The sequence below is a fragment of the Salvia hispanica genome, chromosome 5 (genome assembly GCF_029641045.1).
Source record: "Salvia hispanica isolate PSC_SH4W2 chromosome 5, Shi_PSC_v1, whole genome shotgun sequence".
NCBI classification, from domain to species: domain Eukaryota; kingdom Viridiplantae; phylum Streptophyta; class Magnoliopsida; order Lamiales; family Lamiaceae; genus Salvia; species Salvia hispanica.
In genome coordinates, this window is record NC_142696.1 from 35,480,041 (window position 1) to 35,496,773 (window position 16,733).

The following is a 16,733-nucleotide window of genomic DNA, read 5'->3' on the forward strand; positions in this document are numbered from 1 at the left end:
TGGTATTTTCTTCTATATATATCACCAATATTTTTACTTCATTTCACACCTTTCACTCCGCTCTCTATCCCATCTCAATTTCTCTCTAAATTCAATAATGAATTCCGACAATTTTCATATTTGAAAGCATAAAATATAAAAAATAAAAAATAAATACTGACAATAGGATATGCCTTTAATTTGTGGTGTTTTTATAAATTTATTCTTGCTAATTGATATATTTGCAAACATAAAAAATATGATTAATGAATTTTTATAGTGTTTAAGTATTCAAATAATAAATAAAATGCTTAGGCCGGGGTTTGGTGCGAGCTATAGTCCGCCCTATTGCATATGAAAGGAGCGGAGGATAAAATGCTAATGTGGCCGTGCATAGGACGGGGCTTACTGCGTCGTATAGTCCGCCCTATTGTAAATGCCCTAACATATGGATTTCTAGATATTTATTATTAGAATGTTAATAATTTTTGAAATTATATAGTAGTTGTATAAATTTTGGACCATGAATAAAAGTTTCGCTAAGTCAGTGGTTACAGTTTGTGAAAAAAGTTTAAAATGATAGAAAAAATTGACTGATTTTTTGTGGTTGAATGTTATATGACATGCTTAAAACAGCGGTCTAGATTATCGGATTTGAATTCCCTGCTATTACTCCAAACAAAGCAGGGCTGTTACATACAACCATTTCCATAATAATAAATTATAATATTAAAATAATATATAAAATATTAATTTTATATAATTTTAAAAAATTTAATGTGTGTAACAGCAGCCCTGCTGTACTTGGAGCCACGGGATCCATATCCCTAAATATCTGATGAAATAATAATAATAGTATGATTGAGCGAGTATATCCTAAACAAAAATTCATCGTCACAATAAAAGCGGAAAAAGGAAAGGATAATGACCCATCCATTTTATTTAAATAAATTGGAACTCCACAATACTCATGTATAGGCTTTGTGAAGTAGTACATGGAAAATGACAGAGACCCGCATCAAAAAGCAGCCACCACAATCCGCAAACCGTCTTTTCCTACTCCTCATACGCTTCTCCTCCCATTTTTGTAGTATATCCCAGAATCCTCTCCTTTTCCCCTATAAACTTTCTCTCTCCTTTTCACTTGCCAAAAGTCTTCTGCATTTTCTCTGCCATTCCCCCCGTTTCTCGTGATTCTCAACGGCTTTCGTATAGAGAAGACGTGCGCCAACACTTTGAGTTCCGGATTTTTGGAGTTTGGAGCTTCGAAATGGCTGGGGATGCGGATGGTTTGAAGAAGAAAATTACCGTAGGAGTATGTGTAATGGAAAAGAAGGTGAAATGCGGCTCCGAGGTTCTGTTCCTTTTTGTCTTCACTACCTCACTGCACAAAACCGTGGACCGTTGGTTGAGACGGAGTGGATACATTTGGTAGTGCTGATTTGCCTACATTTTTGGCTGTTTTGGATTGTTGCAGGCCTCTTCTGCGCCGATGCTGGAGATTTTGGAGCGACTCGAGGCGTTTGGAGAATTTGAGGTTATTAGTTTAGTTGACGACTGTGTGGTGGTTAATGGTTATATTATATCGAGTGGAGTTCATTGCATTTCGTGTTATCGCGTTGCGTTTTATATTCAGTTTGATGCCATTTGATTTGACGAATCGGTTATTGATTGTGCAGATTTTGTATTTTGGGGACAAGGTGATCCTTGAAGAACCTATTGAGAGGTGACCTTTCCGCTATCAAAATTTTGTTGCTGATAATGTCTAGAACCTCATTACTTGCTTAACTGTGATCTGTGAAGTGATGCCTGTCGATAATCTATGTTTTCTCTAATGGTAGGTGGCCAATATGTGAATGCCTGATTGCCTTCCATTCCACTGGCTATCCTCTGCAGAGGGCTGAAGCATATGCAGCGTTGAGAAAGTAAGCTTAGATCTGGTTGTTCTTCTTGTTGCTTTTGTTCCACTTCGTTCCCTCAGAATTTTGTAATCCACAAATGGCATTGGAACGTGACATTTACATTGAATGGAGCATCAAGCAACTATAACTTAAACACTTTATCTTGTGTCTGTTGTATATGGACCTCGTTACATGATAATGCAATGACATGTGTTTGGTATTATATGTTCAGTTTCAAGGGCCTTTAAGGTTGTTTTTGGCTGTAATGTAAGGTTGTTAGTACATTAAGAATGGGTCAAGGTGGTAGGTTAAACCATGGACCTCGGCTGGGCACTCTGCTCGGTTGGCTGGATGTGGTGGATTTGAACTAGGTTAAAATGTTTCCATATGTGCTTCTTCATCTTGCAGTAAACTTGAAAACTTTTGGTAGCTGTTATCTGTGTAAATGGGCAGGTATTTCTCATATAAGTCTATTAGATATCTCATTTAGGTCTGAAAAAATAAGCATCACACGATCATGCCGCGAAGGCTTAATTTCTATTATCATTTCCTACGGAACCCAAAAATTGAAACTCATAGTGCTGCCACTATATTTGTCAGGCCTTTCCTTGTAAACGAATTAGGACAGCAACGCCTTCTTCATGATCGGAGGAAAGTTTATGAGGTTTGCATCTTTAATCCTCTAGAGAATACGATTGTATTGTTCTTTCTATATGGAAATGGCAATTTTACTAACTGGCTGGCTCTCTGTGGAGTTGTGTTAATTGGTGGTGGTTTATTGGTTTCTGTAGCAACTTGAAATGTTTGGAATTCCTGTTCCGAGATATGCTCTAGTTAACCGGGATTATCCAAATCAAGAGCTGGATTATTTCATTGAGGAGGAAGATTTTGTTGAGGTCCACGGGAACCGTTTCTGGAAGCCTTTTGTGGAAAAGCCTGTTGATGGTACAATGTTTATACAATTCATGTGCTATACTTTAGTGAACCTGAGGTTGGTAGCGAGCAGAAAATCCTCTAGAAATGTATGACGATGATCATATTTTGTTTTCTGAAGGTGATAACCACAGTATAATGATATATTACCCTAGTTCAGCTGGCGGGGGGATGAAGGAGTTGTTCCGAAAGGTTTGTTTGTTTAGAACTCTCTAGGCATCTTATGTTTTCCAATCCCAGTTATCATCAATCATCATTATGTAAGATCTTGCCAGTTAAATTTACACAAGCTTTATTATGAAAAGAAATCCCTGGTTCATGTAACTGAAGTTCTAGAATACTTATCCTTTTCGCCTAATCTTTGATTGCACCCTCTGTCATCATTGTGACAGGTTGGAATTTCTGTTTTGTATACCGCCATGTGTGAAATCATTCAAAAAATGCTGCTCCTATACTGATATTTAGATAATTGATGACTTCAATTATCAAATTATTGCTTTATAGGAGTATTCTTTATTAGAAATCCATGATTGTTGACGAGGACTACATCCTTTTTATCTTTGTTTTATTTTGATTATCCTTTTCCTCCTCGGTTGAATAGGTTTGTCAAAAACCTCTTTCATTATTAGATGTACTAAAATTTTTGTTGTTTTTCCAGGTTGGTAATCGGTCGAGCGAATTTCATCCAGAGGTTAGAAGGGTGAGACGTGAAGGTTCTTATGTATATGAAGAATTCATGCCCACCGGGGGAACAGATGTTAAGGTTGATTTCCTTGTGATTTGAAAGTTCCAGTGAATGGATTTATATAGAACTTGTAATCTTCCAACATAAAAGTGGTCTAAATAGATCAACATACATTAAGTGTCTTCTATCGAGCTTAATGTCCCCTTACCTCTATTGGTTGTTTGCCGTCATGCAGATGTGCCCCTTTCCTCTGACCAATATGAGAAAACTATTACCTCCCTTCCCCAACAAGTAAAACAAAAAAAAGGCAGAAAGGAGATTAATGTCCTAAACATTTTTATTCAATAGTATTCCATAGAGTATAGATGCCTGTTAAACTTCTGCGCATATAATTTCATCTTATTTAGTTAGAGGACTTATTTATTCTTGTTGTGTGTTAGGTATATACAGTGGGCCCCGAATATGCTCATGCAGAGGCAAGGAAATCTCCTGTAGTTGATGGTGTTGTAATGAGAAATCCTGATGGTAAAGAAGTGAGTAAACTTATTTGTGATTTCATGCATTTGATGCTTAAATGTATTTTATGTTTGTTAAGATCTTAATGCAAGTAAAAGTTTACCCTGCAGTATGTACTACAGCTTTTTGTTGGGCACTTGGGTAGAACTATGTGCGAGTCTGTTTCAAATCATCACTTCTTACTCCTGTTACCACCTTGATTATCTCAAACCTTATGTGTCAAAAGCAAAAGAAAAAACTGATATTAAGTATTAACATATACTAGTATTTTTTAGTTTTTTTTTGGGTTCAGGCTTTCTGTGTTGCGCTATGACTGTGTCCTTCTGATAATATGTATTTTTTACTAGGAGCTATCAGGGTCCTGTTACTGTTCCTGTCATTTTTCTCGTCTTAAATATTTTTGACTTCCACATTTATAAATAAGTTTTTAATTATGAAAGATTACTTAGTTTACAATGTTGATATTTCTTATTTGCTTATCTGGCTTCTGCTTTAAGTTTCTGACTCTGAAGTCTAGAGCTGCATTCTTTTGTCCACTACCATTAATTTTCTTTGCATTAAATTGTGTTTCCTGCAGGTCAGATATCCTGTTCTTCTTACTCCAACTGAGAAACAAATGGCAAGAGAGGTTTGCATTGCATTCAGGCAAGCTGTAAGTCAAAAAATAAAACTTCTTTTGTTTATCTTTCATTTTGCTTTTTTTAAATATTTTAATCATGCCAATCAGAACTGAACTATGTTATGTGATCTTCCTATCATGTTTGCATGCATCATCACTATATTATTTCTTGATGCTTTTGCAAAATCCTTTTATCTTTATTAGTGGGATTCAAATGATGAGCGGCAGTATGACCTGCTAAAATTTGTTGCATTAAATACATTAACTTTGAGCTTGTTTTTTTTATTGATCTTTAGAATAGTTCAGTATGGATGTTCTGTACTGTTTGGTTACATCAATACTCAAAAGTGTATGAGTAATTTCTTTTCTGATGTACAGGTTTGTGGATTTGATCTTCTGCGCTGCGAGGGACGTTCATATGTTTGTGATGTCAATGGATGGAGCTTTGTTAAGAACTCTTACAAGTAACCTTCCTGGTTGTTGTTTTAATTACCTGGGTGTTTGATTTTATGTGTCATAAATTGATATTGATTAGGAATAATTGTTAATATAGTTGTTCTACTTTATAGAAGTATATATGCCATAACATAATTGTGCTTGTGAACTCTGTGGTTAATTTTGCAGCCTCCACTTCTAAATTTCATTTATCTTAATTTTTCTTTTTCTTTTTCTTCTATTTTGTATCTTTCATCTTGTGTTTCTATTCATTCTCTCTCCTTGATTTTGTTACGTCCTTTTGCAGATATTATGATGACGCTGCTTGTGTGTTGAGGAAGATGTTTCTTGATGCAAAAGCCCCACATCTTTCTTCAACAATTCCTCCAATTCTACCTTGGAAAGTCAACGAGCCTGTTCAGCAGTCAGAAGGACTCACTCGGCAAGGAAGTGGGATAATTGGGACATTTGGGCAATCCGAAGAGCTACGTTGTGTGATTGCAATTGTTCGGCAGTAAGATATATCATCTTTGCAGCTTTGCTATTGTTTCTGTGCAGTTTTTAATGCACTGGATCTCTTGTCATATCTTTCTTTGCTTGCAGTGGAGACAGAACACCAAAGCAGAAAGTCAAGTTGAAAGTCACTGAGGAAAAGCTTTTGAACTTGATGCTAAAATACAACGGGGGAAGACCTAGAGCCGAGGTAGTTTTTACCTTTTCAGAGTTCTTGTTGCTTTACTTCACTGATGGCACTCCAACTATCATGAATAAGTTAATGTGTATCGACCTCCTTTACACTCTTTCAGACAAAGCTGAAAAGTGCAGTTCAGTTGCAAGATCTTCTGGATGCTACAAGAATTCTAGTACCTCGATCTAGGTGTGAAATATTTCCTTCTTTAATTCCGTGACTAATTAACTTGTAAATGTGCTTGACTCTTGACTTACCTCTAAATCATGTTCTATTGGGGTCTGTGGAATATTTATTTCAGCCTTATTTTTGTAGGTTTTTTTAAAATTTTGCTTATCATAATCATAGCAATTAATCTGCTTGTTGAAAGATCACTTTTGACTTGATGTCTCAGACCTGGACGAGAAAGTGATAGTGAAGCTGAAGATATTGAACATGCGGAAAAGCTTCGTCAAGTGAAAGCTGTTCTTGAGGAGGTCAACGATAGTACTTCAACCGATTTGATACAATGCAATTTTTTCTGTTGTCTTTTGGTCTATAAATTAGAACATTCATGTAGTTTCAACTCTGATTATCTGTGTGCTTGCCCATTTTATGGGGAAAATGTGTGGAACATGATGAAGTTGCCACATTTTTTCGTACCCGTTTTATGTTGATGTCTTGTTTGTTTCAATTTGTTGCATAACCACAAATTTCATCTAAAAGGTGTGATTTCAGAGTTCTTAGGAGTTAGGACATCTCATCTGCATCCCTTCAAGTGATTTTTCTTAATCTAGTGGTGACCAATTTCCAATATTAGATTGCATTTTCACCTCTTTCTTTTAACTTCTCTTATTTCAAGGGATTTCCTGGAGATGATTTTGATTGCTAACACATTATTTATGCATTTGGTATCCAGGGGGGTCATTTCTCTGGCATATACAGAAAGGTCCAACTTAAGCCATTAAAGTGGGTCAAGGTTCCAAAAGCTAATGGTGAAGGAGAAGAAGAACGACCTACTGAGGCACTGATGGTTCTTAAATATGGTGGTGTTCTAACTCATGCCGGGAGAAAGCAGGTTGCTATTTTGTTGCTTTATGCCTGCTGATCTCAATCTTTGTGTTTCACAATTTGTGATTTTTGTTGTTATGAGAATAATATGTTCACTGGTTATCTTGCAAAATTTTTTTGTACATAGCACACTACTCATTGTTTTACCTTTTCAGGCAGAAGAATTGGGCAGGTACTTTCGGAACAATATGTATCCAGGTGAGCAATCAGCTGTACACACAATTAGTTGTGTAGTTTTGGCCTAATCTGGCATTTAATTAAGACTTGATTTCTACATCTTAAGTGGATAATTTTGAAACAAATAGATACTTTCAGTTGCATACTTGTGGCCTAATATGACATTTTATTCTTACCATTTTACCTTTTAGTGTGTAGGCATACATTGGGCCAGTTTTGTCTAATGCATGTTTACACTCTCAAATGATGCATAAGCTAGCGTGTGTAAGAGTACATTATGTCAGTTTTTGCTAATAGTACATGCTTACACGCTTGCAAAACATATCATGTGAGCGTGAACCGTTCATGTTTTGTATAAAAGTAAACAGAAGCATACTACGACAATGGCAAAAGATGACGAGGGCATGGAGAGTTGGGGTGGGAATATGAGGGCGGTGACATAGGAAGATGATTGGGTGAGCAGTGAGTGTTGGTGACGACAACAGGGGTGGGGTGGGTAGAGTTTTTTTATAAATAAATACTTATTGATAATTTTTTATAATTTTATAAAGGTGGGTAATTTGTTTTTACTGTATCAAAAGGGTACCTCTTATGGTTAGCCCTTTTTATGAATCTTAAGTGAATAAATTTTGAACTAAACTACTATGTTCATTTTCCTTTTATGTTTGATATGAGAACACGTTATGGTGAATCTCTGGGGCTTGTTGCTTTCAACTCTTTCTTTTTCTTATTGTAGTGGAGCATGTTCTTTCAATATTTTCTCCAAATTGACTCCTTTGTTTAAATATTTTTCTTTTCTTAATGTGGATTTCACGATTGCTTGTTTGTTATGAACTTTGGAGCCATATTGTGCATGCAACTTCGTCAACCTATTTAAATAAAGTTAAAATAGTAAAAATGCTTAAATTTTTTCTATGTTGTCTCCTTAGGCGAAGGCACTGGATTGCTTCGTCTCCACAGTACATATCGTCACGACCTAAAAATATACAGTTCAGATGAAGGCCGTGTACAGGTGATGCTTCAACATTTAGTTGATATTTTAAATGAAACCACTATATGTATTTTTCTGTGCATGTCTGCAGGTATCAATTATTTTAGAGGTAGTATTAGGGTTTAGAAATGTTAATTTTGTTTAATGATTTATTGTCATGCTTTGACTTACTTCTGAATGAAGATTTGATCACATAAGTTATTTTCCTTGACCAGATGTCAGCAGCTGCTTTTGCTAAAGGTCTTCTTGACTTGGAAGGGCAACTGACACCTATTTTGGTCAGTAACCTAAACATGTTCGGTTATCTCTTATGTATGTATACATATATGATTTAGTTATAGGAACCACATTTATCATACTCCCTTTGTCCTTGAAAAGTATGAACTATTTCTCTTTTTAGTCCGTCCCTGAAAAGTATGAACATTCCAATTTTGGGAACTCTTTCTCTCTAATGAGGTGGGACCCATTCTCCACTAACCATGCTTAAAAAACTTTTTTCTATCTATCTCTCTTATTTTACCAACTGTTCATACTTTTCATGGACGGAGGGAGTATAAAATAGTTCCAGATGGAACAATATGAATTTGCTGCAAAAAATGACGTATTAAAGAAAGCAGAATTTTCGCCATCTATGCGATTTGAATCCCTGACCACAAACTAATTCAATATAGGGATGAATCCCACGACAAGGGCTGAAAATGGTTCATCTTTTATACAAATATGTAGCATGTATTTGGACTTCACCGAACACTCCCTATATTGGCTGGCATATGGCAAGGAGCACCCCCTTTGAATGACACTTTACATGAGAACTGATTACCCATGCACAACACCTAAATCCCTGAACTTGAGATGAACAAATCAATGTAACACATGAACAACCACATTAGTTGATTGTATTTTTTCATGTATTACATTGATTTGGTCACCTGGGGTTCATGGATGTTAGGTGTTTGTGCATATCACATACGTACATACGTTCATACGTAATTTTTTATATGTATAAGTAAAGGGGAACCTCACTCTTTTATTCTCTTATCTTTTTAAGGTATCACTTGTCAGTAAGGACTCCTCAATGTTGGATGGGCTTGACAATGCCAGTATTGAGATAAAAGAAGCTAAGGTATGTCTCACATGCTACACAGTTTGTTTTGTTACTGAGAATATTTGTTTCGTGCTCTGGTTAGTGTGAAAAAAGTTATTTGTGTTGTTTTTTTAGGCCAGGCTAAATGAGATCATAACTTCTGGCATGAAATCTGTCCATAGTAGCTGTCCAGAGAAACCGTGGATGGTTGATGGTGCTGGACTCCCTGCAAATGCCTCTGAACTTTTACCCAAACTGGTAAAAGTTGCTAATTTCCTTGATTACTAGTGGCATAACTTCCTCTGACATGTAATTTGTTCAGTTTGAAAGCTTTTCATTATTATCATGTCAGTCCTAATCTGCTGATTATTGTAATTACTAGGTCAATTTAACAAAGAAGGTTACAGAACAAGTAAGATGTTTAGCCATGGATGAAGATGAGGAGCTTGTGGAGACAAGTTCATATGAAGTGATTCCTCCATATGATCAGGCTAAGGCACTTGGTAAGACAAATATAGATGTTGATCGGATTGCAGCGGGCTTACCTTGTGGTAGTGAGGGATTTCTTCTCATGTTTGCCCGATGGAGAAAACTTGAGAGGGATTTGTATAATGAGCGCAAAGGGTAAGTCAACTTTGGTAGCTTTCCAAGATTTGCTGACATTCCTGTGATCAGTAGAAGTGCATGGATTCACTTATCATGTTATATCTGGCTGATTAATTTGCTGGGTCTTTATGAACGTGCAGGCGGTTCGATATAACACAAATTCCTGATGTTTATGATTCTTGCAAGTAAGGCATTACTATTATATTTTTGCATGTTATGCATGCCGTGATGTTACTCCTACGTGTAATTGAGTTTATCTCCCTAATTTTAGATTTGCTGGATAGTGGTATTGTGCTTGTGATGCCTTCTTTGGGTTTTGTATTTCTTACTGTTATATATTTTCGCCAATCCATTTTTTTAGGTTCTTTTCTTCCAGCTGGAGCTTTAACTTTGTTCCTAGTACCAATCATATATATGGAAAAACATGCATATTGCATAAATATGGTTATATTGTGACTGTAGATCCTTTATACTGTGAATTTAAAGCTATATAAGAGACCAAAAGATCAGTGATTAATCTGCTTCTGGTTATTCACAACAATGCATTCCCTCAACAGATATGATCTCTTGCACAATGCACATCTCAATCTGGAAGGGTTAGACGAACTCTTCAAAGTTGCTCAGGTATTTAATACAGTAGTTAGTTTCGTAATGTTTTTAATTTCTTCAGGGTTTCTACATTGCCATCAAAACTGGAAACTAAAAAATGTCAAATAACATCTTGTACACCCTCTTTCAAGATCACTGCAAGGGTAAAAGTATGTGTTCATTATGAGCTTCTAGTTACTTATGCTTTAGTATTCTGTGGTCCTCTTTCTCTTCAGTTACTTGCAGATGGTGTTATTCCAAATGAGTATGGAATCAATCCAAGGCAAAAACTAAAAATTGGATCAAAGGTAAACTTCTGTGTATTCTCTGTTTTCCTTATGGCTAATTTTGCAGCAGTTTACAAAGAATATATCCAACTCTCTGAAAGCTACGGAATGAACACGCTCACATATGATTTTAGCTGAGTGGTGAGTAGGATGATAGGATCCACTCATTACTGGGAACCAAGTGGTTCTCGTTATTGATTCAAGAATCATAATGCCACTTTTAAATGTTATGATTGCATGTTATCTGGATCCGCTGTACAATACTAAAATGTTTCTGTAAGGGCTTGGGCTGTCTTTGAACTCAAATATGTATTAGGTTCTGTGCTATAAAATCTCATTGCATGGTTCTCTGTATAAACTAGACTAGATGTATCATCAAACTTAAATACTAGATAAATAGAGGAGCTTTCTATTACCTAAAGGTAATTTTAATGGTCACATAGCTGATCATGTTTTGCAGCTCTTACTCTTTCTTTCTCTCACACGCACACATAAAATTTTTGTTGATGTACAAAACTTCTCAATGAAATCTCAGATTGCACGGCGCTTAATGGGTAAAATTTTGATTGACCTAAGAAATACACGTGAAGAAGCAATCAGTGTTGCTGAATTAAAGTGCAACCAAGATATCCTCAATAATGGAAAGGAAGATGGAGATTTCTTATTGAAGTCTCAGAGTAAAACTGAAAGCTCGAGAAGAACCAGTTTTACCAGTGAAATGTCAATGGATCAAGATGAAGATGATGACAAAGAAATTAAATACCGTCTGGATCCTAAGTAAATATTCCTTTGTTCTTCTTTGCTCACAAGAATGTCCTTTAACTTCTGTTTGATCATGATTTTCTTGCCAAGAATATTGCTTGAAATGTTGGAAGCAGATGTTGTATCTCTCTAATCTATAAATTCTCTGACTTTGTCAGATATGCAAATGTGAAAACACCAGAGCGGCATGTGCGAACAAGGCTATATTTCACTTCTGTGAGTAACCATTATTGCTCCATATGATTTTCTTCCTCAACTTTCTTTTTAGCATTGTTTTGGAGCATAAGTCGCTGAGCATTTCTTCATGAACTGCGGTTCATTCTTTATTTTTGGATTTTGAAGCTTGCCTGTCAATAACTCACAACTGCAGTTGCTGCACAACTGAACACATCATTAACAAGCACGAGTTATTGCAATAGATTTTATGCAGTGATTCAAATGAAACACATTGTCTCAGAAGCTTTGATTGAAACACGTTATGATTCCTAAATCATTAAGTTCAAAAAGGGCAAACAGCATTACTTATTATCAATCTATATAGGGTTGTCACCTGTGAATTGAATTCTTCGTGTAAAAAAATATTTGGCTTTACGTACGATAGACTAGTAGTTTACTTGATTTTGAGGATTAAATCTTGCATCAAATTCTTACTCCTCCTGGCTAGAGGAGTATTGCATTGTGATAATGTTTTTCATTTTTTCAGTCTTGGAATGAAGCATAATACAGAAATATTTTGGGCTTTTTACTTCTCTTGCTTCCATGTTCAACTGTCTCAATTTATTATGAAATCACAGGAATCACACATCCATTCACTGATGAATGTTCTTCGTTATTGCAACCTGGACGAATCGCTTCAAGGAGAAAATAGCCTTGTGTGTGATAACGCCTTGGACCGGTTGCATAAAACAAAGGAGCTTGATTACATGAGTTACATTGTGTTGAGGTTGTTTGAGAACACCGAGGTTGGTACTCTTTCATTGCCTCCATTTATTTCATTGGAAGGTTTTCTGATTGGCAACTGTACCCAGGAATACTTTTAGAACCCCTTTTTTTTCATTCTGATCCTTTTTATAGTGCTTAAAGCTGAATTTTTCTGCGATATTCTCTGTTATGTAATGCTGAAATTTCAAACTACAGTCTGCCAGTGCATTATTATTGATTGTCGATTTTGAAAACATGTACTCAGTAAGATCTAATATTTGCTAGTACTCAATATCAAATTTGAACGTAGGTGGCTTTTGAAGATCCAACGAGATTTCGGGTGGAGATGACTTTTAGCAGAGGTGCAGATTTGTCCCCTCTGGAGGTAATTTTAAGATTGTACACTGATTTTTGACGTTATGTTTTGCATTATTATATTTTCTGGAGTCTTATCAATGGTAGCATGGGCTTATACCGTTATTATAATGATTCTCCCTGGTAGGAATTCTAGGCTTTGTAGTTTGCTTGCCCAACTGCAGAAACTCAACCATTTAACATTATGTTCCCATATGGATGCTTAGTTCGGTGTTTTTTGTAACTAAACAGAGAAATGATAGCGAGGCAGCATCGTTGCACCAGGAGCATACATTGCCAATAATGGGCCCTGAGAGGCTGCAGGAAGTAGGATCATGTTTAACTTTAGAAATGATGGAGAAGATGGTACGCCCATTCGCAATGCCAGCTGAGGATTTCCCCCCACCAACAATTCCTCAAGGATTCACCGGTTACTTCTCCAAAAGCGCAGCGGTTTTGGAGCGCCTTGTCAATCTCTGGCCCTTCCACAAGCACGGCAACACCAACGGTAAGTCCAAAATGTGATTTTGCAACTTTTTATTTTTACATTTTGTAATTGGAGCATTAAATTTATGGCCGCGGTTGGTTCAAGGTACCAACTCACCAAAGTCTCCAAGGAATCTACCTGAATCTAGCTGAAGAATTAGGAGAGTGTGAGAGCCAAGCCAACAGTTGTATATACAATATTACTCGAGTTGGAAGCTCTATCTACTTTTTCCTTTTCGGATTCTGTAATAGATTTGCAGAGTATCAAAGATTCACATGCCTTGCAAGTTGAGTTAAAGATATGCCGAGTATCAAAGAATTAGATGCCTTGCAAGCTGAGGCAATTCGCCAAATACCGTTACTTCTCTCCCTTCACTTTCACTACTGCATCCCTTTCTCTGCGTTTGGTAACACAACTATTTGAGAATGGGAATTAGATTAATAGAAGGGTTTGTTGCTTTAAAATTCTTTAGCTATCCTTTTCCATCTTGAATACATTTTTCGAAGTGCTACTTTATAAATTTATAGAATAACACTACTCAATTTATAGTAAAATAGACATCCAAACTTCCTGCCACAAAAATGCAGTTTTCTGTTTTTCTTGCACATGATAGAGATATGATGTTCATTAACTACACTTATCATTCAAAAACACTTCTACCACTTAAAAGTCTTAAACCAAAATTAAATCAAAGTTTCTGATTTTTAAACAATCAATTTTTAACCCTTAAAAGAACCAGACTACTGAGAGACATGTTCTCATGTGGTACGCATACCATTTTAGTCAACTTGTACAACATTGCAAATAAAGAAAATTAAATCAATTATACCTTAAAAGGACCAATAACAATTTTCAACTATTTAAAGAACCAAACTACTGAGGGATACTTAAAGCAATTCTCCCTTAAAAGACCCATAAAAGTTCAGCTATTTATAAAGCACGTTTGATTCAAAATTAAAACAAAGTTTGTGAATTTTTTAAGCAATTAATTACTACTACTACTAAGGACATGTTCACAAGTGGAACACATACCATTTCAGACTTTTAGTCAGCTCGTACAACATTACAAATCAAGAAATTTTTTAGCAAGTATGAATATTTGAGTCCATCCAGTGTCAATTACCGCTTAAAACAAGAAAAAAAGTTTATTACTTCAATATAAAGTAGATTTCAATCACTCTCCAGACACTTGAAATTTCAATCAAATGTGAACAGATTCCCAATGAGAATGACATACACTAATGTTCAACTTTGTTCACAAATGCCTTCACAATCGAGTGGATTCACTCACGTCCAGTTTACACATAATATACCATATGAGCTGAATAGATAAATCCTTTAAATCAAATAGTAAAAGTTTATGCAGCAAATTTAGGAGCTTCCCTGTGCTTCAAAATTTTATTCTCAAGCTCATCCTTCTTTGCCCCGACGACCCGATCAACCTCTTTCCCCTGCTTTAGCAACACGAACGATGGCATCGCCTGCACTGCGAACTCCCTTGCCACGTCCTACACAATCCAACAATCACGAATCACCTCAAATTAAATATTGGATCACAATGCATTCGATTTAACTGAATCCTAATCTCGTTGAATTAACTGTAGCAATTAGAATGATTAAAAATAATAAACCCTTATTGAGAAAAATAAACCCTTTTTTAATTACAATTCTTTCATGGTCCACACCAATCTTATTCACAATCATATCGATGTGGATTTGTGCAGATCTACGAGAAAAACACATCCAATTTGAAGAACTGAAATATGAGCTGAAAGTAGCGTACAGCAAGTTCATCGACATCAATTTTGACGAAGTCGACGTCGGTGTATTTGGCGGACATCGCATCGAAGGCCGGCGCCATGAACTTGCACGGCCCGCACCATGTCGCAGTGAAATCCACCACCATCTGATACAACCAAGCACAGAGATAAGTCCACAGTCTCACCAGATCGGATAGCAGTGAATTACAAAACTAGCTGAATTTGAGATTTCCTCCGAAACAATTCCCCCAAAACAAGGAATTGATCATAGAATTGGAATGGATCAATAATTTTAGATTGATGATCTGAGCAGAATTAGAATTAAAATTGAAAAGAGAACGCACCAGTTTATTTAATTTCTTGGAGGCATCGAAATGGAGCTGCCAGCGCGCCGACGAGTGAAAGGCGGTGACGCGCGACGGTTCAGACGATTCCACGGCGGAATCCTCCTGTCCGCCTACAATCGAAGATAATACACCACCCATGATTTGTGAGCAATCAGAATGAATGAGAATTGAACTCACGATTACACAAATTAGGAATTTTGAAGCACAGTCGCCGGTGAGAACAAAGAGTATTTATGAACAAATCGACCCGACCCGGTCTAAATTCTGCTGGGCAACAAGGACTGTATAAAGATGAATGAAGTGGCCGGCCCATTTAACGCGGGCCTAATTGAGATAGGTCCATTTCAAAAACCCTATTTATTTTATCAGGTATTCAGGTTTGGCTTCTTTGCGAAATTCTATTTTTCATTATTTTTGAATTTCTAATGTGAGGTTTTTGAATTTGGTAAGCACAAATCGGCCCTTTGCAGATACATGAGAAATCTGTAAAGAAAATCCGAGAAGGTAGTTGGGTGCTATAACAAACAGAATTTGTTTGAATTTTGTATCGAGTCTTTCATATTCTATTTTGTTTTACCAAAACATCATCTTTCTTCTTCTTACCTTCTAATTTTTTGTGGGCATCGCAAAATGATGAAGTTATCAATCCGAATTCCCATGTGGATTTTTCTTGATAACTATGGTCTTCAAAGTTCTCTGATTGCTTTTGCCTACCAAATATTTTAGTATTATTTTATTTTGATTAATCCAGATTTTGTAATGAATTTGAAGAGAGTGATTGATGATGCTGTATAGTATTCTTCTGAGTTTTTTAAATTGAAGAAACTGACGATTTCGTTTAATCTTAATTTATTGATTTTCTGATCTTTCAATTCAGACATGGCATATTAACAAAATTAATATACCAACAAAAGGACATCTGTGTTTAACCAATTGCCAAATTATTTAGCCATATAGTAACGTCAGACCATAAGTAATTCTTTCGATCCGAATCAAAGGACCTCAAGGTCTCATATTGTTGAACAATGTTGTGTCATGAATTTTCATTTTACTTTTTGAAATGAAATGTTGAAATAAGAAAAAATAACATTAATTTGGGACAAATAAAGTATTAAACTATGTCCTTGTTTTATTCCACGCCATTCCATTATGGCCAGATTAAATTGGTCAACCGGGCCATATCATAATGTAAGGGTTAAACATAATTTCGTTTCCCTAATTTTAGCATTTTTTACCTCTGTGCCTAATTTAGGTTTTATTTTTAAAAATCTCCAGCTCTGGAAGGAAATTGACTTGGTATCAAACTTAACATAATCCAGAACCATAAGTTGATTTGTCGGATCCTTTGATGGATTATACTAACATTTTTCCTTTAAAACCCCCAACCTGAAGAAAAGTGAAAGTTTAACCGATTTAATTAAAAATCTGAAAAATATTCAAATCTAGAAACACAAAACATGGTTAACTCAACTGATTATATTCATTCCACCCAAACATCAGGCATGGACATCCAAGACCTCAGTATAACCCGTTTTAAATTAATCAATGCAGTACATTATGGGC

The 16,733-nt window shown here is 35.9% G+C and overlaps 2 protein-coding genes and 1 non-coding gene across 4 annotated transcripts; 2 read left to right on the forward strand and 1 right to left on the reverse strand.

Moving 5' to 3' along the window:
- Positions 1-953: 953 nt before the first annotated feature.
- LOC125190987 (inositol hexakisphosphate and diphosphoinositol-pentakisphosphate kinase VIP2-like) lies at positions 954-13,415 on the forward strand. Of its 2 annotated transcripts, none has more exons than XM_048088431.2 (31): positions 954-1,333; positions 1,457-1,516; positions 1,659-1,705; positions 1,821-1,904; positions 2,481-2,544; positions 2,672-2,825; positions 2,935-3,005; positions 3,472-3,576; positions 3,939-4,031; positions 4,592-4,666; positions 5,012-5,097; positions 5,376-5,582; positions 5,672-5,771; positions 5,875-5,945; positions 6,151-6,232; positions 6,655-6,813; positions 6,962-7,004; positions 7,913-7,995; positions 8,190-8,252; positions 9,023-9,097; positions 9,194-9,316; positions 9,441-9,682; positions 9,805-9,849; positions 10,222-10,288; positions 10,489-10,560; positions 11,075-11,316; positions 11,460-11,517; positions 12,096-12,263; positions 12,533-12,607; positions 12,829-13,084; positions 13,169-13,415. In XM_048088431.2, the coding sequence occupies exons 1-31, from the start codon at positions 1,250-1,252 to the stop codon at positions 13,213-13,215; spliced, it is 3,201 nt and encodes a 1,066-aa protein (XP_047944388.1). In that variant the 5' UTR covers positions 954-1,249; the 3' UTR covers positions 13,216-13,415. The 2 variants fall into 2 exon arrangements, with proteins under 2 accessions (XP_047944388.1, XP_047944389.1); XM_048088432.2 differs by having other exon boundaries at positions 955-1,315.
- Positions 13,416-14,189: 774 nt separating this feature from the next.
- TRX2 (thioredoxin 2) lies at positions 14,190-15,390 on the reverse strand. Its single transcript, XM_048084822.2, has 3 exons — positions 15,168-15,390; positions 14,847-14,969; positions 14,190-14,571 (listed from the first exon to the last, which is right to left on the reverse strand). Exons 1-3 carry the CDS (start codon positions 15,306-15,308, stop codon positions 14,422-14,424), a joined length of 414 nt encoding a protein of 137 aa, XP_047940779.1. The 5' UTR covers positions 15,309-15,390; the 3' UTR covers positions 14,190-14,421.
- A 404-nt stretch (positions 15,391-15,794) lies between these two features.
- LOC125191418 (small nucleolar RNA R160) lies at positions 15,795-15,875 on the forward strand. Its single transcript, XR_007171103.1, has one exon. It is a non-coding gene; the product is annotated as a small nucleolar RNA R160 (small nucleolar RNA).
- Positions 15,876-16,733: the final 858 nt, after the last annotated feature.